This window comes from Protopterus annectens, chromosome 4.part0 (assembly GCF_019279795.1).
Source record: "Protopterus annectens isolate FY-2018-M chromosome 4.part0, PAN1.0, whole genome shotgun sequence".
In the NCBI taxonomy this organism is placed as follows: domain Eukaryota; kingdom Metazoa; phylum Chordata; order Ceratodontiformes; family Protopteridae; genus Protopterus; species Protopterus annectens.
Genome location: NC_056733.1, coordinates 613,017,607 through 613,041,253, shown reverse-complemented (window position 1 = coordinate 613,041,253; position 23,647 = coordinate 613,017,607). Strand labels below are relative to the sequence as shown.

The 23,647-nt window shown below is 42.4% G+C and overlaps 1 protein-coding gene across 2 annotated transcripts in view; it reads left to right on the top strand.

Moving 5' to 3' along the window:
• GTF2H3 (general transcription factor IIH subunit 3) overlaps window positions 1–23,647 on the top strand; it is a 320,617-nt gene that overhangs the window by 258,910 nt on the left and 38,060 nt on the right. For both annotated transcript variants that reach the window (XM_044068552.1, XM_044068551.1), the window contains exons 7-9: window positions 9,551–9,579; window positions 9,698–9,772; window positions 21,186–21,239. In XM_044068552.1, the coding sequence (XP_043924487.1) occupies window positions 9,551–9,579; window positions 9,698–9,772; window positions 21,186–21,239 (158 nt within the window). The remainder of the gene's footprint in view (window positions 1–9,550; window positions 9,580–9,697; window positions 9,773–21,185; window positions 21,240–23,647) is intronic.

Here is a 23,647-nt window from a genome sequence, read left to right as displayed (position 1 = left end):
TTAATTTTCCACAAGGATAGGGTATCTTTACGTACTAATCCTTCCTTTATGCCTAAAGTGGTTTCTAGTGTGGCTTTAAACCAAACTATTCATTTGCCTACTTTTTATGCAAATCCCCAAAATAAAGGGGAAAAGATCTACTGCCACTTCAACAGCTTTTTTGAGGGGGGTGGCTACTAAGGATATTTTGGAGGCAGCCACTTGGAGTTCAGTGCATACCTTCTCTAGGCATTACCACCTTCCATTGTACTCTAAATCCAGGGCTGGTTTTGCCACTGCTGTGTTGCAGGGCATTTTGGCAGCTCCTGCTTCATTATAGTTTAGCCATCCTCCCTTACCTCTGCTTTGGGATTCTACCCAAGTGTTAGGACTGCAGCAATGTGAGATGAAGAACATAGTACAGTTTTGTACCTACCATAAATGTAGATGTTAGAAGATCCACATTGCTGCAGTCCAATTTACCCTCCTTCCCTCTGTTGTTTGAGGTGGTTGTGTGGGTTGGGATACACATCAGAGGTATATTCCATTTGTATATTGCATTTTGTATATATTGTATATATTATACATATTTTTGGTGTTAGGCTAGTTGGTTGTTTAGTTGTGGTCTATGGGTTTTGACCTTTCCTTTTAGGGTCTTCTGACATCTGGGGCAAGAAAAGACTGAGGATATGACGTCGGTCATGCGCATTTGTACCCTGACGTTCTGATGTCAGTCAAATGCGCCTTGACCGACGTCAGCCTTATACTCTGATATTCGGGCCGACCGAGGGACAGCGGACTACCCAAGTGTTAGGACTGCAGCAATGTGGATCTTCGAACATCTACATTTATGGTAGGTACAAAACTGTACTTTTTGTACCTACCATAAATGTAGATGTTCGAGTGTTCACACTGCTGCAGTCCAGGTTACCCTCCCTCAATCCCCTCTGAACTAGCTGGACTTATCCATACCTTTCTATCCTATACAACCTTTGTGGTGTATTTGCTTGTAACTGAAGGTATTGTTTTTATTTTATATGTATACTTGTTATTAGCAATATGTATTGCCTACCTACTTGGGGGCACCTGACATCTGGGGCAAGAAAAACTGAAGAAAATGGCATCGGATGCATCTTATATACCCCCTGGCGCACTGACGTCGGGGAAGAAGCGACAGCAACCGACGCCGGACCAAGACTTTGGAACTCTGGCCGACTGTGGGGACCGCCTGACGGCAGGATAACCCAAGTGTAATGACTGCAGCAGTGTGAACACTCAAACATCTACATTTATGGTAGGTACAAAACTGTACTTTCCTTTGTTTTGCCTTATCTTCTCAAAAAGCCTGTGTATAAGTCCTTTCATAACCTTGTTGACTCAACTGTCTGACAAGCCTAAACGGAACCATCACTACCTTTAGTTAATTGCTTGGAGAGATGTGTAGATGTCCTTCAAGGATGCATCTGCAGTCATCACATATGGGTTGTCCTGCCTCAGGCAGCCCTTCGGTCGGCCGGATTCCAAAGTCTGGGTCTGGCTTCGGCTGATGTCGCACTTTCCCCGACATCAGAGCGTCTGGGGTATAAAAGCATCAGCCGACGCCATCTTCCTCAGTCTTTCTTGCCGCGTGGTGCCCGAAGCAGAAGCAGTTCGCAAGTGCCGGTCGGCCAGCTCCTGTGATTCCGCTACTGAAGACTTCGAAAAAGCTAAGTACCCCGTTGGGGACTCTTTCTTGCCTCAGCCGATGTCAGATAAAGTTAATAATTGTTTAACTTGTGGGAAACAAATACCTCATAAGGATTTCCACTCTTACTGCCTCCCCTGCCTAGGCCCAGACCACGACGTCTCGGCCTGTTCAGCCTGTGCTTCCTTCAACCGATGAACTCTTAGGCATCGGTTGAAGTTTGCAGAGGAATATTTTGGGGCTAGTTTTGCTTATAAGATGCCGTCAGAGACTCCGACTTCGCATTTAGTTAAAAAACGGAAGGACAAGGACCGACACACGTGGACCGCGGTTTCGGTTGAAACCACGGTCAGGCCTACCGCGAGTGTCTCGGTCTCGGCTGAAACCGAGTCCTTACTACTTCCTATTACCGAAACCGCACAACCGACTACCTCGGCCCCCGAGGCCCCGGCCGAGTCGGTTATTGAATTACCTACTGAAACCTGTGTCCAGGATCCTTCTGACACCATTCCTTTAGATAAGTCTACTCCTGCACGTGGTGCAGCCAGACCCCCTGCTTCCATGTCCATTAAGGCTTTCTCTAGGGCTAAAGCTGCTAAACTTACTAAAGCTTTGCCTCCCAAGGTTTCCTCTCAGAGACCTTCTACTGGCTCTCAGATTCTTAGCCTAGCAGAGGATCTGATTTCTTTAATTAGAGGTTCCCAACCTCATCCGGACAGGGGCTCTCATCCACCTCCAGACAAAAGGCCCAGGGTTGAGCCCGCTGACCCCCAGTCCTCAGATGAGTCCACTGATGGCTCTGCTCTGTCAGACCACCAGGAGGAGGCTTATTCGGCCTACGAGGATTCTGATGCTGAAGAATCTATTCCCTCGGCCTCCCCTCCTGAAGAGTTTTCCTTTGGAGAGACATTACACTCTATGAGAGAACATTTTCAATGGCAGGGTCAGGAATTCTCTGATTCCAGAAAGAGATTAAGGACCTTTTTACATTTACCTCAGCATAGGCCTTTAGCTATACCTTCTGTTTTGAATGTCATTGATGATGTGTACTCTGATGCTAGTACTGCCCCTGACTCTCTCCCTCCGGCTCCTGCCAAACCTGATAGGTACTACAGGGTCCCGGACTCACATCTACACCTGTACAAGGCCCACTCTGCTGATCCAGAAACTATTTTCCAGGGCCCAAAAGGGGTTGCAGCTGCCACTGCTAAAAATCCTCTACCTTCTGAAAGGGAGTCCAGAGCATTAGAGAGATGGGGTAAGAAAGTGTATATTTCTGCAACTCTTTCCATGAGGGCATTAAATTGTCAATTTCATATGATACAGTACCAAGAGTATTTGTTAGATGAATTGCATAAGAAACTGTCCTCTTCTGAACCCCTTGATCGCAAATCCCTTCAGGATCTGGTGCATAACTCCCAGCAGGTTAGTAACCATTTCTTGCAGTGTGGTTATGATGCATTGGAAGCTTCATGTAGGTCAGCTATGACAGGTGCAGTTATACGCAGGCATGCCTGGCTGAAAGAACAATCTCTGCCAGACCATGTTAAAGCTAAGCTTTTGGATGCTCCTATGGAAATGCAAAAAGTATTTGGTTCCACGGCTCAAGAGGTTTTAAAGAAATTTGAAGAAAAGGCAAAATCTGTGCAAACAGTCAAAGACTTTCTGCAAGTCCAACCACCGAGATTCAGCAGAAATTGGCCTACTAAGAATTGGTCCTTTCCGGACTCAGACAGATCTCAGAGAGGCAGGAATAGGCGTGCCAGAGGTAGAGGGCAAGCTAGAGGCTCCTACAGAGGCCGTCAGTGGCAGCCTCCCAACCAGAGAGGTAGTGCAGGAACTACAACTGCTACACCAGGACAGACTCAATGACTTTATTTTGACTCCGACCAGGGCTCAATTAGAAGCACCTTTGGGCGGAAAGCTTTCTTTATTCTCAAAAAATTGGCACAGCATTACAAGGGACACATGGACACTGCAAATAATAGACCAAGGATACAGGTTCCATTTCCACTCATTGCCAAAAAGGAGAGGCATGCCAGACCTGCCACCAAATCAGAGGGCAGAGGCTTTGAAGCAAATTACCAACTTAATGCAAATGAAAGCCATAGAAAAGGTACCTCTTTCAGAACAAGGCCAAGGATTTTACTCCAGATTATTCCTTGTTCCAAGAAAAGAAAATCAATGGAGGCCTATTCTCGACTTGTCCGCACTGAATACTTACCTCATTGTGCCAAAATTCAAAATGCTGACTCTACAGCAACTCCTTCCCATGCTGGGCAAGGGGTCTTGGCTGGTAACTCTGGACCTCAAGGAGGCATACCTGCATGTCCCTATTCGACAAAGCTGCAGAAGACACCTCAGATTTCTTGCAGGGTCAGAGCATTATCAATTCTCAGCATTACCCTTTGGCTTATCTACTGCGCCCAGAGTATTCACGAAATGCCTGGCATCAGTAATTGCACACTGCAGACTTCAGGGGATTCAAATCTACCCATATCTGGACGACTGCCTTATACAAGTGGACAGCAAGCAAACTTTGTTAAAGGACTTGGACTATGCCATCCACCTGCTACAGGCCTTGGGATATACAGTCAACATCCACAAATCAAGACTGGTTCCATCCCAAAGAATAACCTTTTTGGGTGCGGATCTAGACACAACCACCCAAATGGCCTTTCTTACAGAAGAAAAACAGAAACAACTACCAGATTACTTCAAGAATCTGACAAGACAAACTCAGCTGACTGCAAGGAAAATCCTGCAGGCCCTGGGTTACATGGCATCTTGCATTCTTCTGATTCCGCAAGCAAGACTGCATATGAGAAAATTACAATGGTACCTAAGAAGTTTATGGACACAGCACAGTCACAGCTTAGAAACTCTGATCCCACTCATTCCTTGCCTACAAAAGGAATTTCTGTGGTGGGCTCAAGCCTGCCAGTCGAACAGCGGGTTGCCCTTCAGCAAGCCAAGAGCCAACCAAACCATCACCACGGACGCTTCAGACCAAGGTTGGGGAGCACACATGGAGGGCAGATGTATCCAAGGGCTATGGTCACAAAGAGAGCTGCGCATGCACATAAACCAAAAGGAAATGCTGGCAGTGATACACGCAATCGAGGCCTTCAAACCTTTCCTTCAGCAAGGCCACCTGCTCATAAGGACCAACAACACCACAGTTATGTGGTACATAAACAAGCAAGGAGGCACCCATTCCTACCCTCTTTGCAGACTGACAGTGAATCTATGGGAACTTGCTTTGACACTCAACATACAGCTACAGTCCCAGTTCATGCCAGGGAAAGACAATATTCTGGCAGACAGCTTAAGCAGAACTACCATGGATGCACACGAATGGATGCTGCACCCGGACATCTTCTCACTCATCACACAATCATGGGGAAGCCCGGAAATAGATCTGTTCGCTTCCCCCCACAATCATCAACTGAGGAAATTCTGCTCAAGGACATACCACCCACAAGCATGGAAAGTGGACGCTCTCTCTTTCAGCTGGAAAGCTCTAACAGTGTATGCTTTCCCACCTCTCCCATTAATGACCAAGGTCCTACTGAAGATCAGGACAGAGCAGCCCAGGGTGATATTGATAGCTCCAAACTGGCCAAGACAGCACTGTACCCACTGTTAAAGAGCATGTCACAGACGAAACCATGGCCTCTCCCCCTATGGCCACTCCTACTGACGCAGCACAATTTCAGGACTCTGCACTCCAACCTGAAAACCTTGCAGCTAACTGCCTGGAGAATACCATGACTACTCCTCAGGATAACCTATCCCAGAGAGTGAAGGATATTATTATGGAAGCTCGTCGGCCTTCCACAAGGAAGGCATACTCAGCAAAATGAAAAAGATTTCACACCTGGAACACAACAAAGGGCCTAGATGTGACAGTGATGAACATGGCACATATACTGGAATATTTGGCAGAATTGTTCCACAATGGCCTGTCTTACTCTTCCATTAAGATACATGCCTCAGCAGTCTCAGCAGAATACAATGTTAATCCACCTGTCTTCTCTCATCCTCTCCTAAGACAGTTTCTAAGAGGAATCAAAAACATCAAACCTCCAAGGAAACCACCTCTACCTACTTGGGACCTTAATTTCGTGTTGGAAAAGCTAACACTTCCTCCCTTTGAACCAGCAGCATCGGCAGATCTACAGTTTTTGTCTTGGAAAACTGCCTTCCTTCTGGCCATAACCTCAGCAAGAAGAGTATCTGAGTTACAAGCTTTAATGGCAGTGCAGCCATTTCTTATCTTTCATCAGGACAGAGTCTCTTTGAGGACCAATCCTACATTTATGCCAAAGGTGGTATCCAGGGTATCTTTGAACCCCAAGCTATTCACTTGCCTACATTCTTCCCACAACCACAAAATAAAGGGGAGAGACTTCTGCACACCCTGGACATACACAGACAATTGCGCTACTACTTGGACAGAACTAAGAGTTACAGAAAGACTGACCAGTTGTTTGTAGCATATGCTGCTGGGGTACAAGGAAAAGCAATTTCCAAACAGACAATTTCAAAATGGATAGGGAATGGCATTCGTTTTTGTTACTCCTTTCATGGAAAAACTGTGCCTGCTAACATTAGACCTCATTCCACGAGAGCCACAGCCACCACCACAGCCTTCCTAAGAGGGGTGGCTACCAAGGACATTTTAGAAGCTGCTACGTGGAGCTCCGTGCATACATTTGCCAAGCATTACAATTTACCTTTATATTCCAGATCCAGAGCAGGTTTTGCTACGGCAGTCCTGCAGGGTATCCTAACTACACCATCCTGTACTTAGTACCTCCACCCCCAGATTGGCTATGGTATTCTACCCATATGTGATGACTGCAGATGCATCCTTGAAGGACATAGTACAGTTTTGTACCTACCATAAATGTAAATGTCCGATAGGTATGCATCTGCAGTCAGGTTTACCCTCCCTCCTTCCCCTCTGTGGTACTCCTAGGGTGCTTACCCCTCTATTAGCTAGCTGGGGGAATCTATTATGGTGTATTTGTTTGTATATACATGTATATATATTTTTGCAAATGTTTGGAATTTTATTGCATTCCTCCAAATTTAGCCTTCCTAGAGGGCACCTGGCATCTGGGGCAAGAAAAGCTGAGGAAGATGGTGTCGGCTGATGCTTTTATACCCCAGACGCTCTGACATCGGGGAAAGTGCGACATCAGCCGAAGCCAGACCCAGACTTTGGAATCCAGCCGACCGAAGGGCTGCCTGAGGCAGGACAACCCATATGTGATGACTGCAGATGCATACCTATCGGACATCTACATTTATGGTAGGTACAAAACTGTACTTTCCTCATGTCTGTCCAGAGACTGCATGCCAGAGAAATATACAAGAGCAAGTGGATGCAATTTTTCAATTGGGCTACTTCTAAGGGGCTAGCTCCTTTTCATCTCCTGTGCCAGGTATTTTAGATTACCACTTCCAAATCTTTGGCACATTCTTATTCCATCTCATTTTGCTGCCATTTCTGGATTTCTCCAAGAATTCAAGGACTCTTTGCTTGCTCCTTTAAAAGTCTGTAAAGCCTTTCTCAGGGTTTTGTTCTAGATTATGCCAGTGTTCAAAGACCCTGTTCTTCCATGGGATTTGGGATTTGTGCTTTATGCTTGAATAGTTAGTTTGCCTGTTTTTGGCTCAGCTTCTAAAGTAGATTTAAAGTACTTGTCCTGTAAGATTCTCTTTCCAGTAGCTGTTATCGTTGCCTGAAGAATTCCTGAGTTACTGGCTTTGTGAGTAAATGTCATTTACCTTTTTTTTTTCCCTACAAGGGTGATGTAATTATGAATAAGACCTTCTTTCATAGGTAAGGTAACCACAGAGACACGAGTCATTGAATTAGTTTCTTTGTTTATCACGTCCTTTTTAATAAAGGTGGGTACTTGCTACACTGTATGGAGATATACATGCTGCTTAGATAATGTATAGACGGAACTAAATTTGTAAGGAAGGATTTTCCTGTTACTTTTTTTGCTTCCATGTAGTATATCAATAACCCACACCTGGGTGTGGGTAATGCTGGATTTACCCACGGTTGGTGTGGTTTGGTCACGAGGGCGAAGCCCGAGTGGTCAAACAAAGCCAACCATGGGTAAATCCAGCATTACCCACACCCAGGCTTGTTGTTATTATAATGACATTATTTAAGAAAAAAAATAATTACTTTTCTTAAATAATGGCATTGTATAATGCCTCCTTGTGGCCCTTCCGCAGCTGTCTGGTATTCTGCGGCAGTTCTGATGTACTGCTCATGCGTATGTCTACGCAGTACATCAGAGCTGTGGGCAAAAGCAATGGAGAAAGCAAGATCTCCGTTGCTTTTTACAAACTGTTTCGCTATGTTAAAGGAGTTTAACATAGCGAGACAGCTTTAAAAAAAAGCAACGGAGAATCTCTGTTGCTTTTTACAAAGTGTCTCGCTTTGTTAAAGGAGTTTAACATAGCGAGATAGAAGCAACGGAGATCTTGCGTTCTCCGTTGCTGTAAAAAAAGAGTTATAGTAATGGAAAAAGTCCGGGCGACCGGACCTTTTTCCATTACTGATTTACAACGTACACGCTGACCAATCAGCGTGAATGTTTTTGAATATTAATGGGGGGGGGGGTAATTGTATAATGGGCTCTAAAGTATCCAGGGTCATTTTGTCCAGGTGACTTAGATTGCATCAAATTTTGCTACAAAAGATTCAACGAAAGATTGTCTGAGTGGGTAGGAGGCACAGTAGCCAGAGCAGTTGCTACCTCTCGAGTCTCTTGAGAAATGCATTCCTGGATAACCTTGGCTTCTCTGATTACTTTTGCAACACACTAAAAGGTGGATGAAATCTATAGATCTCAGTCTTGTTTTAGAGCTTCAGTCAATCAAAGTGTGCTTTCTAAAGGACAGCTAGGAGGACTTGTTTAGGACTGTGCCCTACTGATTAACAAGGATGAACCTTCTAATCCCAGATATTAAAGTTAAGTATGTACCATAACAATGATGGCTGGTATGCTAACAAACATGGACTTCACGATCTGTCTCTTGGCCTTGCATAGAGGGTACTTAGTTATATTTGATGTTTAGTCTTTGTTGTGTAAGATTATTGTTGTGGTTCATTTTGTAGTAGACCAGAAATCTAGAGAGGAAGCTAGAGCACAGAGTTTTATGGGTACGTGGTAGTTTAGGGGTGTTTCAGCTGAGTTTACTGAAAACCTACTGTTTCAATCCTGCTGATTAATGAATCTGGACCTCATTTTCCAGGTCTACTGTTATAGTAATTACATATGTTTTGTTTGCATCATGCTCTATCACATTGCATTGTAGATATTCTTCGCAGGATAGCTGTAGCAATTAAGCAGTGCATATTTTGCAAGGCATTTAAAGTTCTGATTACTAGTTTAAAAAAGCATTGCAGTTGTTGTGGGTATATTTTTGTGCTCCCACTGGTTGATTTCACTTTATAACAAACCATTTAGATATCTTGGGTCAGACCTGAAGATGGGTCCATGTATCATTTTACCCGATGCAGACATGCATGCATGCATCCATATATATGTGTGTATATATATATATATATATATATATATATATATATATATATATATATATATATATATATGTATATATGTGTGTGTGTGTGTGTGTGTGTGTATTATACATACATACATACATATATGATACACACACATACAAACACTTTTTTTGCTTGGCTTTGCTCTACATCTTGCTTATTTAGTACCATATGTCTTTTAAAACATTGTCTGTTTCTAACTAATGAATATAGCAAGGCATTTTGTAAACATGGCTGTGGGAATAATGTAATGTAATAATACTTTTTTTTTTCTTTTCCTGTGTGCACAGCTGGGCAAGACATAAAGTCTCGGATTTTGGTAAAGTCCTTTTTACATGATCTTAATGTAGTGAAAGGAGTTGCAGTGCTATACCTGTTTAATTCAGGAAAAGTAATAACCTGACAGAACACACAACCTTTATGTTTTCTCATTCCAGGTTATTAAGGCATCAGAAGACAGTGCTCTGCAGTACATGCATTTTATGAACACAATATTTGCTGCTCAGAAACAGGTAAAAGGAAGACTCTGCAAACCAGGACTGGATGTAATGTGTAAAGCAGATTTCACCTCAGCAGTGAAAATGAAGAAATGGTTGCCTCAGGTGTACCTATCCATTCTGGTTCTGCTAATTACGTAAAGAACTAATATAATCTTGTGAGCTCAGTGTTTTTACTGTAATTGAGACCTACGCATGTCCCTTTTGTTGACCTCTTTGTATCTGTACTGGGAGAGAGTTGTTGTTTGTCTTTCGGCTTTTCCCGGTTAGGGGTCGCCACAGCAGAACTCCGGTCTGCTAATGATTGGCAGTAGATTTTCACGAATGCTGAGGTGCCAGCTCAATGTCGAACCTTCAATGAAGGCACGCCCATTTACGCATGTCTTTCGAATGCCACCCAACTGCGGGGAGGGCATGCAGACTCCACACAGAAGGCACTCACTGCACTCCAGCCGAGAATCGAACGGGAGAACCTCTTGCTATGAGGCAACATTGCTACCGTTGCACCACCGCGGCATCCGTGGTCTGTAAAATTAAAAAGAAGATATAGTTGGGGATGGTAACTGACCCTGCTTTTCTTCCCCATGAAGGTGATAGCTCTATCACATGAAAAGAATATTGCAACATTTTGTTAAATTAGATCATTGAACTTTTCAGTCACAGCCTGGTTGTAGTAATACAGCAAAAACAATAAGAGGTACCAGGCATAATACTACCCATAAACTAAGCAGTGCAAAATCAAATAAAAAAAAAAACAAAGTAGGTTACAGTAGTAAAACATAGTACAGTAAAGCAACGCTAACGAGTAAACCTACATTAAACAAGCACTCTACTGCTGTGGAGAAACCACATCATCACTTGTTTCTAAACGGATAAGCTATACAACATACAGAACAGAAGCAAGGTACTGCGTATTTATTCATGTCACTGAAAAGGATTGGTAAGGTGGTGATGTCAGTGCTGCCATAGCCTTACTTGTTGATTTCCTTATGAAATCAATAAGTGGGTATAGCATTTTGTTCATTGTTATACAGATACCCATTGTACACAGACATCTGACATCAGTATCTACATTTTCTTCATAGTTCTACATTGTACTTGTTCTAGTGCCACTTTGCTGTGTCTGCAAGTATCTGTTACAAACTAGAGGCTAGCATCAGCATCTACACTTTCTTAGTAGTCCCAAATTATACTTATTCTCTTGCTGAAGCAGTAGTTCTCTTGTGTTTTTTTTTTCTTGTATCTGAATACTGCAAAAAGACTAATCTATCATTCTAACATTATCCTGTCATGTAACACCTTATGTGCATCTATTCAGCCCATATTCTTTTCCAGGGCCACAGCAACATTGATGCATGTTTTAGAATTCATCAGTGAATTGTAAACACCACCTTTGTTTCCACAAGTGTTTAGCAGAAGCAGCCCTTCAGCCATCACTAGAAGGGAAAATGTCAACTTTTTTGCAGTCACACCCCTATGCTCATCACTATATCTTTAAATATGTCATACTTAACATGATTATAAAGTATAGCTCTTTGAACTGATGTTGTCTATCTTCATTCTGTCCTTGACAGATGGGTTTGGTTTCAGTATCTGAACCGACTCGGCTGTTAGTACAACTCGCGCCAGCCAAAAACTCTTGAGCTTTAGCTCTACCCAGAATCCCTCTCTCTGTTACCTCAGATCTCGTTTGTCGCTTTTCAGAAACGGTCACGTTTAGCTGAGACTCTCAAGCTTTCCTTCATTTAGGTCAATTTCTGTTATAACCTTTACATGTTTCTCCATTTCTCTACTCTTTGGGTATTTTCTATATCATTGCTGATATATTTCTATCCTTCTACCCTGTCTATACACTTTCTGTACTGTGACTTTCACAGTTGATAGTTTTCCTCTCTGCCCTTCACTCCGTTTTACTCTTTCTCTGTCCGTACAAGTTTGTCTCAGTCATTATTGATGGACAACTTTAAAAAAGAAAAAGTCTTGTTTTCCTTTCTTTTCTTTTCCCATTACCATGACTGATGAGGATACGACCCTTTCTGGTTTAAAAAAATGCCAGACGTGTGGCCATAAGATCCCGTCCTCGGATTTTCATGCCTTATGCGTTTATTGCCTTGGCCCTGTCCATCTCCAAGAAGACTGCAGCATACCTCATGCTTTTTGTCATAGGGCATTAGTTGAGTGGAGTAATAAGTTGTACTTGAAGGATCTTCTGCCGTCTGCCTTTGGGGAAGCCTTATCTACTAGAGACAAAGCCAAAACTGATGTTTGTTCTGCGTCTTCTTCTTCTTCTTCGTCCTCCATTGACAAAATGAAAAAGAGAAGCCATTCAGTTCCGACCTCATCATCAGATCCGAAGACAAAAAAGTTGAAGACTTTGGTTCCTACAGGTTCGTTGGAACCGAAGGCCTCTGCTTCTGACACCGTGGTGTGGAAAACCTCAGTTTCTGTTCCAGCTAAAACTTCGAGTCCTTCCTCCTTCTCGAAGACTTCGTCTCAGGATGTGACTTTATTTCATCTACCGAGAACGACTTATTCACTCTCCATAGATCCCTTTGCTGGAGAATTACCTGAAGTATTTCTTAAGAGGCCCAAGTCTCCTTCCTCTTCATTCCACTCAAACAGAAGACTGTCAAAACTCGACGTGGAGAGGCTGGTGAACAAAATTTTGTGGTCTAGAGGGCTTACCAGTCCATCTTCGGCACCTGTTCCTTCTTGTTTTGGTACCGAGGCATCCTTTACTTCATTTATGACTCCTCCTTTAACTTCCTCTGAGGCTTTATAGTCCTCTTTTCTGGGTCCCCTGGCACCTACTGGGTTGTCTCCGGAGTTGTTCACTTCTGTGGAGCAGGCTATCACCTTGAGCTCTTTGGTTATATCAGAACTGGAGACCTCTTGAAGCCATGGCTTCCCTCCTGGTTCTGGGGTGCAGGTCTCGACTCCAGGTTTTTTGGAATGAGCTCCACTTCAGCTTTGGTGTCAAGGATTGGTTCTTTGGAGAGGGAGGTGACCCCGATTCTGAGTCAGTCTGTCTCTGTTCTGGGCTCCCTTCTCTCTTCAGGGGGACTGGCCTTCGAGGCTATGCAGAGAGTACTTTCTCTTACAGAAATACAGTTGGCATATACCCCATCGGAACAGGTCACCTTCTCCACCCCTGATTTTCCTCCATCCTCTCCACTGCAACAGCAGGTGCCAAAACCTCAGGCTTCACAGCCACAGGTTCTCTCATCCTCTGATACCTCCCCAGACTATTCCCCTGAGGAGGTCCCCCACAAAAAAGTGCAAGAGGAAGCACTTGGATTCCCCTCAGGAATCTGTCACTGAAGATACAGATTTTGATGAGGGGGAGTGGTCCCCATGGTCACCCCTTGACAGTGTCTCCTTTTATGCATCTTGGAAATCCTTAAACACAGGGATAACTGGAAGTCCGAAAACCCTTCCTGTGAGGAGTCTGTTTACCTGCAGGCTTTCGGTACCCGCCCATCTTCCTCTTGGGTGATGCCACCCACTGATAATCTCATTCAGATGATTTCACAACGGGCATGAAAAGCCTCTGATTGTGTCGTGTGCATCCCCAGACAAGATGCTGTCTGCAGCCACAGATGGTTTTGAGTCAAGGGTCTCGCAGTTCGTTGCTACAGCCACCAAAACGGAACTGGCTGAGGAAAGTTCCTCCGTTCATCTGCCCAATAGAGAATACCGGGCTATGGACAGATTTGGGCAGTGGGTCTGTGCTTCATCGACCTTCACTATAAGGTCCTTGAACTACTTGGCACATTTCACCAAGCTCCAATGGGAATTGATCAAGGAGTTATTGGATACCCTGTCTGGAGCTGTGGCTAAGAAAGTACAACAGAAAGTTGCTTCTCAGTTGGCCACCCTGGAGTCTGTGTCCAACTCCTCGTCCATGAGGATGATTGCTGATATAGCTGAAGAGGCATCCAGAGTGGCAGGTTCAGGCGTAACCATTAGGAGACATGCCTGGATGCAGATTTGAGAGTTTGCAGAACCATTCAAGTCTTCTTTCATCAAGGCTCCTTTTCACATCCTTGTTTGGCCTAAATGTGAAAGAGACTTTATCCAGGTGTGAGAAGATGGTAAGACCCTTTCTGCTGTGGGCATACATTTTTCCACACACCCCCCAAAGGTCCTTTTCTAGGAATTAGAGGAGTGGTGGAAAAATGTGGTTCAAAAAATCCCAAGGGCCTTTCCAGGACACACGTGGAGGGAGTTCCGCTGGGAGCAGAGGGGGGATCCAAAACAGAAGACGCTACCCTTGTGGCAGAGGTGGTTCACGAAACTAGGGCTTCAGGGATTCCTTCCCAGGTAAGCCCTTTCAGCATTCCTGAATGGAGGCCCAATTGTCTTCCTGTGGAGGCAGTTGGGGGACACTTATCCTTGCACCTAAACTCCTGGCTAAACATAACAGATTCCTGGGTGCAACAGGTTGTATCCAGAGGCTGGAACATTCCCTTTTATCATCCTCCCCCAGTTTACAAGAAAATCCCCGATGTTCCACCCAATCAAAGGGATTAAGCATCAGTAGTACAAGAAATTGAAAAACTTCTGGACAAGTCACCCAGCAAGTCCCACCAGACCAAGAAGGATCCGGAACTTACTCAAGATACTTTTTAGTGCCAAAAAAGACAGGGATCGGAGACCAATACTGGATCTCAGCGTACTGAACAAATCAGTTCGACAAACAAAGTTCTGGATGATCACGGTATAGTCTATCCTTACCTTTCTAAAGAAAGATGACTGGATATGCTCTGTAGACCTTCAAGATACGTGTTACCACATAAAAATGGACAAGCGCTCCAGAAGGTTTCTTTGCTTTCGGCTGGGAGCCAGTCATTACCAATTCAGAGCACTGCCCTTTGAACTCACCACAGCCCCCAGGGTGTTCACCAAATGCATGGCAGTCGTTGCAACTCACTTGAGACTGCAAGATTTCCAAGTGTTTCAGTACTTGCACGACTGACTCATAACCGCTTCTATCAAACATCAGTTGGAATTAGCCAGGGACTGCACTCTCAATATCTGTTCCCATCTGGGGATTACAGTAAATTTACAAAAGTCACACTTAACCCCAACACTAACTTTGGAAATTCATAAGAGCATTGTTAAATACTCAGACATCGAGAGCTTTTCTTCCTCCAGAGAGATATCAAAGACTTCTGAATCAGATACAGCCATTACTTGCTAGAAAGAAGGCTCCAGCACATTTAGTCCTACAAGTCCTAGGCTCTGTGGCAGCTTCCATAATCTTAGTACCGCTAGCCAGATTACACATGAGAATTGTGCAATAGATGCTAGCCTCCCAGTGGTCCATCCTTCATCACCCGTTGTCACATCAATTTCTGATCACCAACTGTTGCAAAAAGGGACATCTTTGGTGGATACAGTCTGATCAAGTTCTTCAGGGTCGCCCCTTTGTCTTTCCGGAACCCTCAGCCATAGTGACCACAGATGCCTCCCATGGGGGGGCATTTTCTGGGCAAGATGATCCAAGCACTTGGTCCCGAGTAGAGGCCAGTTTACACAGCACAGCAATGTCCTGTAGATAAGAGCAGTGCTTTATGTTGTAAGCATTTCAAAAAGTTCTTCCTCTAGGGACGACTGCAATCCAAACGGACAGTATGTCAGTGGTTTGGTACATCAACTAACAAGGAGGAACCAGATCTTACCCCCCTTTATTGAGAAGCCCTCAGAGTGTGGCAGTGAGCGATTGCTTCCAAATGCTTTCTAGTAGCAACGCACATTCTGGGAAGATCCACCATGATTGCAAACAAGCTGAGCAGATACATTCTTCAGCCTCATGAGTGGTCTGTCAATCAAAAAGTGGTGAAGATGATCTGCTTTTGTGGTCGACCGTGTTGCAGTCTTTTTGCTTCTCTCCCAAACAACCAATGGAGCAACTACTTTGCTCTGATTCCCCCTCCAGGAAATTCACCCAGAGACGCTCATCTCTATGACTGGCCCCCTGGTTTTCTATATGCCTTTCCTCCAATACCTGTAATTCCCAAATTCTTGCAGAAAGCTTCCAGGTTGAAAAGCAATGTAATCCTCATTGCCCCCTTTTGGCCTTGACAAATTTGGTTCCTGTTTCTTTGGCCTTACCTAATTCAACAGCCATGGATTCTTGAGCCAGAGATCTTCTATCCCATCCAAATGGTCTTGTTCACCCAAACTTCCTTAACCTCAAGCTGACTGCATGGCTCCTCCAGTTCCATTAATTGTCAGGCGTCCAAATATTTCTTCTGCAGTACGACAAATCCTCTTGTCTGCTCACAAACCTTCCACTCGAAAGCTTTACACAAGTAAATGGAAAAGATTTACCATTTGGGTCTTCAAAAACCCAGTAGATCCTTTTTCAGCATCCATAGAGCAAGTTCCAGAATTGTTAGTTAATCTGTTTAATAAGGGAGCTTCTCCTTCCACTTTCAAAGTTCAGTTAGCTGCTATTTCAAATTTCCATAATGGTTTGGATGAACGATTCTTAGCCTCTCATAGACTTTTGTAAATCCTTCCTAAGAGGTACTCTTCTGCTAAAACCCCCATACAAACACCCAACACCTCCGTGGGACTTGAACTTAATTTTGCAGGCTGTGATACATCCTCCCTTCAAACCCTCTGCAGAATATGACATAAAATGTTTATCGTAGAAGACACTGTTCTTGGTCGCCATTACCACTGCCAGAAGGATTTCAGAGATCCAAGCTTTATCATCTGAACCTCCTTACCTTATTTTCCATAAGCATTAGGGTATCCTTGCGAATCCAACCCCTCCTTCTTATTCGGGGTTGTCTCAGAAACAAAGATTAACCAGACAATTAATTTGCCAGTTTTCTTCCCTAACTATTCTAACAAAGGATAGTACACCTTGCATTTACTAGATGTATATAGACAATTATGATTCTATTTTCATAGAACAAAAAGCATAAGACAATCTAATCAATTATCTGTCTCTTTCTGTAGATCAAAATTGGGCAAGGCAGTCAGCAAGACGACTGTTTTGAAATGGTTGAAAGACTGCATTTCATCCACCTATGATAAGAATAATTTGACTTTGATAAAACCAGTCAAGGCTTATTCAACAAGGTCTTCAGCAACTTCAGCTGTCTTTCAAGCCAGAGCTTCTGTGGATGATATATGTGCAGCAGCTACTTGGCCTACTCCCCATACCTTTATTACTCATTACAAGTTGGATCTGGTCTCGAGGGGAAGATTGTTCTTTAGCACAATGGTGCTCAGGAACATTCTTCCATAATGCCACCCAAGTTTTTAGGTAGCTGGGGACTTTGTCCTACTTGTCAAGGATGGAATGAAGATGGACAACATCAGGTAAAGAAGCTATGTACTCACCATAATGTTCAGTGTGGTATATTTTCATTCATCCTTGACTTCCCACCCTCCATCCCCTGACCTCTTGGCGGAGTGTACTGATTCATTTGAATCCTTATAAATTTTACCTAAACACGGTATATAAGGCATCTGTCTTACCTTGCACACAACTTTATACGTATATCTATATATGGGCCTACTTCACATGACTGAAAACTCAAAATACTGAATTTAATTTGACTGAGACCACAATACCTAAATTTCAAAATACTGAGAACTCATTTGACTGAGTTTCATTATACTGAAAGCTTACAATGTTGAATTTCAAAATACTGAACTTTAAACCATAGACCTGATGTGCGTTTCCTTTTACCTGTGACTTGCTTGCAATAAAAAAAAAAACATTACTGTAACTTAAAGTGCCGATTGTCAGAATACTGAGAGTAGCGTAGAAAGTAGTGATGTTGTGCTTCTAAATGTGGGTATGTCTCTCTCCATTTTTATGGGAAGTATCTAAAGTTATATGGCAGATGTCATGCAGTCCCAGCAGTAGTGGCAGTGTGTACAATACTGTAAGACAAGTAAAATGTGTATTCCCTTTTCCCAACTGTTGTGCAATCCTGAAGTTAGTATGTATAGTTTGGGGGTATGGGGGCACAGCCCCCTACCTAGTTTGATTTTATATCATCCGGTTTCTGTTAAGAGGGTAAGTAAGTAGTTTTTATTTGGAAAGAGTTAGTTGTTGGTGTTGCAAGTATGCATGTCTTTGGCGTAAAATTTAGTATTTTGAAATTCAACATTGTAAGCTTTCAGTATAATGAGACTCAGTCAAATGAGTTTTCGTATTTTGAAAGTTACGTATTGTGGTCTCAGTCAAATGAAATTCAGTATTTTGAGTTTTCAGTCATGTGAAGTAGACGCCTATACACACACACACACACACACACACACACACACACACACACACACACACACACACACTTGTATGTATATAGTTTGTATGTTTCTATATTTTTACTGCAAACTCAATCTGAGGTAATTGAAACAGGATTCTGGGTACAGCTGAAGCTTGAGAGTTTTAGGCTGGCATTTGCTGTACTAATGGCCGGGTCGGTTCTGATATCAGAACCAAACCCATCTGTCATGGATGAATGAAGATATACAACAAAGATGGAACATTATGGTGAGTACATAACTTCTGTTTTTTTACGTAGATTGAGTTATAAAATGCCTCCTCATTTCTGAGCTACTCTCTAAAATGAAGCTATTAGGAACTTTATATGTTTAGTACCTTTTTTTTTTTTGTGAAAACCTTTCTTTGAAGGAGGGACAGTGTTCATTTTGTAGGGAGCTGAAGTATTCTTTTTAAACACTAACAGAATTTCCTTTTACTGGTACTTTGGTGATGGAAATTGGCTTTTTTTTGCATTGTTTAAATTACCATGCAAGTCGTATTTAAAAACTAGAACTATTATATTGTCACTCAGATTTGGCAAGGCATTTATTAATTGTGTGTGTGTGGTGGTGGGCTTTCTGAAGGATATTGCCCTATCTTAAATAAGTTCTCCCTAAGCCCAAAAGTAAGAAGCAGCTGCCCTGTATACCACTAAAGCTTTGAAGTACAATTCCTGTAATGCTTTCTGTTTAGTTCTGAGTGTTGTTTAACCTTATTAGCGTGTTTGTTAAATTGTTAAACCTGCAAAGAACCAAGTGCCTGTTTTCTCTAATAATCAGGTAAGTTGGCTGATTCCATAAGGCCTTTTTTCCTAGCAACCTAGGAAAAAAATATAGCACTTTAAGTATACTTGTTTCATATGGTAATAGTGTATGTTATAGGAGAGGAAATAGACATCTTCATTACATAAGTATTCATAGTTATAGACTAGAAGGTAAGAAAATGAATGCCATAACAGATGTTCATGACGGGTACTTCTTCAGTGAGTCATTGCCAATCTCTATAAGCAGTAGCAGGCAAACTGGTATCTCTTGGTATGATTAACATGCATACACACTTGTCACTGAGAAATGTTTTCATAAAAGAGATTGAAGAAAAGGCATTTTCCATTCTACATTCTTGAATCTTTGCCCCCTCATATCTAATCTGCAGCATCAGCTCTGAGCCCTTTCTTATTTGCAGTGTTGATGGACAGGGTGACAGACGAGATCAGACAGGAGTCCCCGTGGACTATGCTGTTTGCAGATGACATTATGATCTGTAGTGAGAGTAGGGAACAAGTGGAGGAGACCCTGGAGAGGTGGAGATATGCTGTAGAGAGAAGAGGAATGAAGGTCAGCAGGACTAAGACAGAGTATATGTGTGTGAATGAGAGGGAGGATAGAGGAATGGTGAGGATGCATGGAGTAGAGGTGGCGAAGGTGGATGAGTTTAAATACTTAGGATCAACAGTTCAAAGTAATGGTGAATGTGGAAGAGAGGTGAAGAAGAGAGTACAGGCAGGATGGAGTGGGTGGAAAAGTAAGAGTGAAAGGGAAGGTCTACAAGAGGGTGGTGAGACCAGCTATGTTATATGGGTTGGAGACACTGTCAGTGACATAAAGGCAGGAGTCAGAACTGGACGTGGCAGAGTTAAAGATGTTAAGATTTGCACTGGGTGTGACAGGGGTGGACAAGATTAGGAATAAGTATATTAGAGGGTCAGCTCAGGTTGGAAGGTTTGGAGACAAAGCCAGAGAAGCAAGATTACATTGGTTTGGTCATGTGCTGAGGAGGAATGCAGAGTATATTGGGAAAAAGATGCTAAGGATGAAGCTGCCAGGTAAAAGGAAAAGCGGAAGGCCTAAGATAAGGTTTATGGATATGGTGAGAGAGGACATGCAGGTGGTTGGTGTGACAGAGCGAGATGCAGAGGACAGGACGAAATGGAAACATGATCTGTGCTGTGGCGACCCCTAATGGGAGCAGCCGAAAGAAGAAGATCTAATCTGCAGCATATCTGGCTTCCAGTATTAATTCTGAGCTAAGGAAAATGTAGGCTAAGCTGGAGATTGAGGAATGTTGCAGGAAGCAAAAAGCTTAGAAACTAATAATTCAGATGTAGAAGTTTGTGTATTAAAGAGAAGAGGAATAAGGTAGTGTTTAATGTTCTGCAGGGATGCATATTGACATTAGTAGCAGAGTGTCAGATAAAGCAAAAATTAGTGTCGTAGATGGAGGCGGTGGCAGTCAACACCTTTGGAGTGGTGAAGCCATTCTGCAGTTGTACCACTTTGACCTAAGCACATAAACAGCAATAAGAGGGTAGGATTAAAGCCCATGCACTGGGGCTTTAGGCAGAAGCCTTAATGACCTGAAGCACTGTGTACCGTAGCAATAAGGTTGTGTAAGTGGTAAGAGAAAACAAGAGCAAAATCCAAGCAGTATGTCTGTAGTTTTGAAGTTTGTCAGTCATAACATTTGCATTGTGCCACACTGGGCCTCATTTTGAAGTCGTGTTCCAACAGGCCAGTAATTAAATGAGCCACACAGTCCACTGCTTTATAGGTATTCAAATGACTTCAATCCATTGTAATTAAGTACTACACTGCTAAATTTAAGATTCATTTCTTCCCTCATATCATCAGATAAAGAATTCCACTGGGCCACTACTCTCATAGTAAACCCTTTTATCTGGAGATGTTAACAGAGAAAATAGCACTTTATGTTTTTGTTATGTTGCAGTCGGTTTATGTTCTTTGTTATTTCTGTATTTTCCAAGAGTGAACATAGGGGAGCAGGGTGTATTTGTCTAAACAAGAGTGATTTGTTTCTGGCGACTGTGAAAGGTGTTCAACTACAAACTTGAATGAGACTCTGCATTTGGAATGATAAGGTCACCTGAGCTTGGCATGTAGTTGTGTTCAGCAGTGAGATGTCTGGAGACAGTAAACATTAATTAATACTTTTTTTTTTGTAAACAGTCTTCTGACGTGAATCCTATCTCATTTTCTTTTTAATTAGTTTATTTATATTTTGTTAGAATAGGATTAGTAGAAGTGTTCTAAGAATTAAGTAAAACAGTGTCTTATTTTTCTATTTTTAATGTCATTTCCATTTTTCCTTATTTTGTTTTGGTTGGTTTTGTTTCAGAACATTCTGATTGATGCTTGTGTGTTGGACTCTGATTCTGGACTTCTACAACAGGTATGGTTGCATTTCTCAAAACTTAAAGCTATTGGAGAGACAATAGTTTCATATAGATTTATCACATAATTTTCAGATTCATTATTTAAAGTAGTAGATATGCAGTTTGTTGCACTCAAATGTAATAACACCGAAATTAATATTTTTCTTTTCTCATAGATGGCACGACCTTGGAGGTAGTATTTATTTATTTTTATTTTACATTTGATAATCGGGAAAGTCCACTGGACACAGGTCCTTTTTCAGTGGAGGCCTGAGGAGAAGCTCCACAAATAACATGTACAATTTGATTGTAAAACATACCTCACTAAAACATAATTTGAAAAAATTGTCACTCTCGAATTACTATACATACAGATAAATCGGGGGAAAAATATTACAAAACAGTGTAAGACATTATACAACAAAAAAAGTCAGGTCACAGCAGTAGATGCAGCCACATATGGGTAGTAATTGTTTAAATAGGTTAGTAGAAATTGTAATATAAGAAAGGTAGCTAGCCTGGACGGGTGCAGGTACATAGCCAGGTAGTATGGAGGTGAGTTCTTAGTGTTTTCTTAAACTGAGTTAGTGAAGAGATGGAAGATATGTGGCTTGGTAGTGAGTTCCATGTTTTAGAAATGCTGTTAGATAAGAGTGACTCACCTACTGTGTTATTGACTTTAGTTACTTCAAGAAGCAATTTATTATTGGAGCGAAGAGTTCTAGTACTAGAGTAGGGAAGAAGTAGGTTTTGCATGAAAGTTTTTTTTACAGGTTGGTAAAGGATTTTATGAGCAAAAGTAAGTTGATTGTAATGCAAGAGATGGGGAAGTTCTAGCCAGTTAAGCTGCTTTAAAGATGAAAAGTGGTGTGATCTCTATGGGGCATCTGAGGCAAACCTAGCTATTTTGTTATAGCAGGAGTCTAGTTTAGCTAGGTCTGCCATCCTAGTAGTTTTAAATAGTGGAAGTGTTAAGGCTGAGATCACCATTTTTTTTTTTGGGGGGGTGGGTGATATCCTTCTGCAAAAATAATGTTTAATCAAGTTATTTTACCTAACTGCTGCCCCAGTGAGATAATATAGCAGCATTGTGTGAATGGAAAGTTGGGTCCTGTAAGTCAGACTTTGGTAAGATCAGATGAACCCTCAAACTCTTCCTTTGGGTGGATTCCATTAAGTTAACAAAGGGATGGGTAGTATTTTTTTTTTCTGTCATTGGTGCTTTGTTGTAGTGCATATAGATCGTACCAGGTATCCTGTATTATTGCCAGCAGCCAGTGTGTGAGAAAATGGCTGCTAAGGCTGTGGTTCACTTGTTGCTGGCCATTCTCACCATCACAAGAGATCCCTCGACTTCTGACTGAACACTCCTGAGAGCTGATAGGTTGTGTTGGCCACGTGGGATGCTTCTGTCATGGAGAGCTCACAGAGTCTCACCTGATAATGTTCTGGCGTATCTAGACTGCAAGTCACATGGGTGACAGGACTGTGATTTTGACTATGACTAGGATTAGTATGTGATTTTGACTATGACTAGGATTAGTATGGTATGGGGGCCAGAGTGAGCAGGATAAAATCACAATTGGGAGAGTTAAAGCAGAGTATGTTGTTATAAAAAAAAAAAAAAAAAAAGACAATGTGTGAGCCGATCTAACTTAACACATTTTACTGTACTTTCATCTGACTCTGATATTATATTTTGTTGATACACTGTGTTCATATGTTCATAAGCAGTTACTAGTCAGGCAGGTAGTGTAGTAGACCACTGAGGTGCCTAGTCCAATTTCTCAGTTGCCCCAAAGCACTGTCTGGGTAAGTGACTTGCTGAAGGTCGCACAGTAGGCAAATAAAGGCTGAGAAATTCAAATATGGACCACAGGAAGCAGATTGTTAACATGTCTTGGTTTCAGTCCTCTGTACTAACTGCCAAACAGGCTGTTAAATTTCAAGGACAGCAGTATGTTGAACATGGGCAAGTATGAGTCTTGCTCCTGTGAAGGGTGAATGTAGATTTTTGGCTCCACTTAATTTTACACAGTAGAACATTAAGGGGACTTGTGCCATAGTACAGCAGGTAACATCTTTAGCTTTACAGAAGGCTGTGTAACATCTTCAGGTTTGCGTAAAGCTATTGAGTATTCTTCTTTTCTTTATCACAAAGGATATTGCACTGTGCTAGGGCAAACTGCAGGCTGTATTGTTGTAGCGTATAGCTTCTCACTGTGGCCCCAATAGCAGCAGTTCTCTTCTCCAGTGCAGGGCATTATGTCCTTCATTGTTCTGTTATGGTGCCGGTTAACCGGGGTGAGGGGCACTGCTCCTCTGACCACTTTTATTCTTTGTTTTCCATGCATAGTGCCAGACTGTCTGCTTTCCTTTCAGCTACCAGGTCTGCAAATATTTATACGGCATTTATAATGCTTAT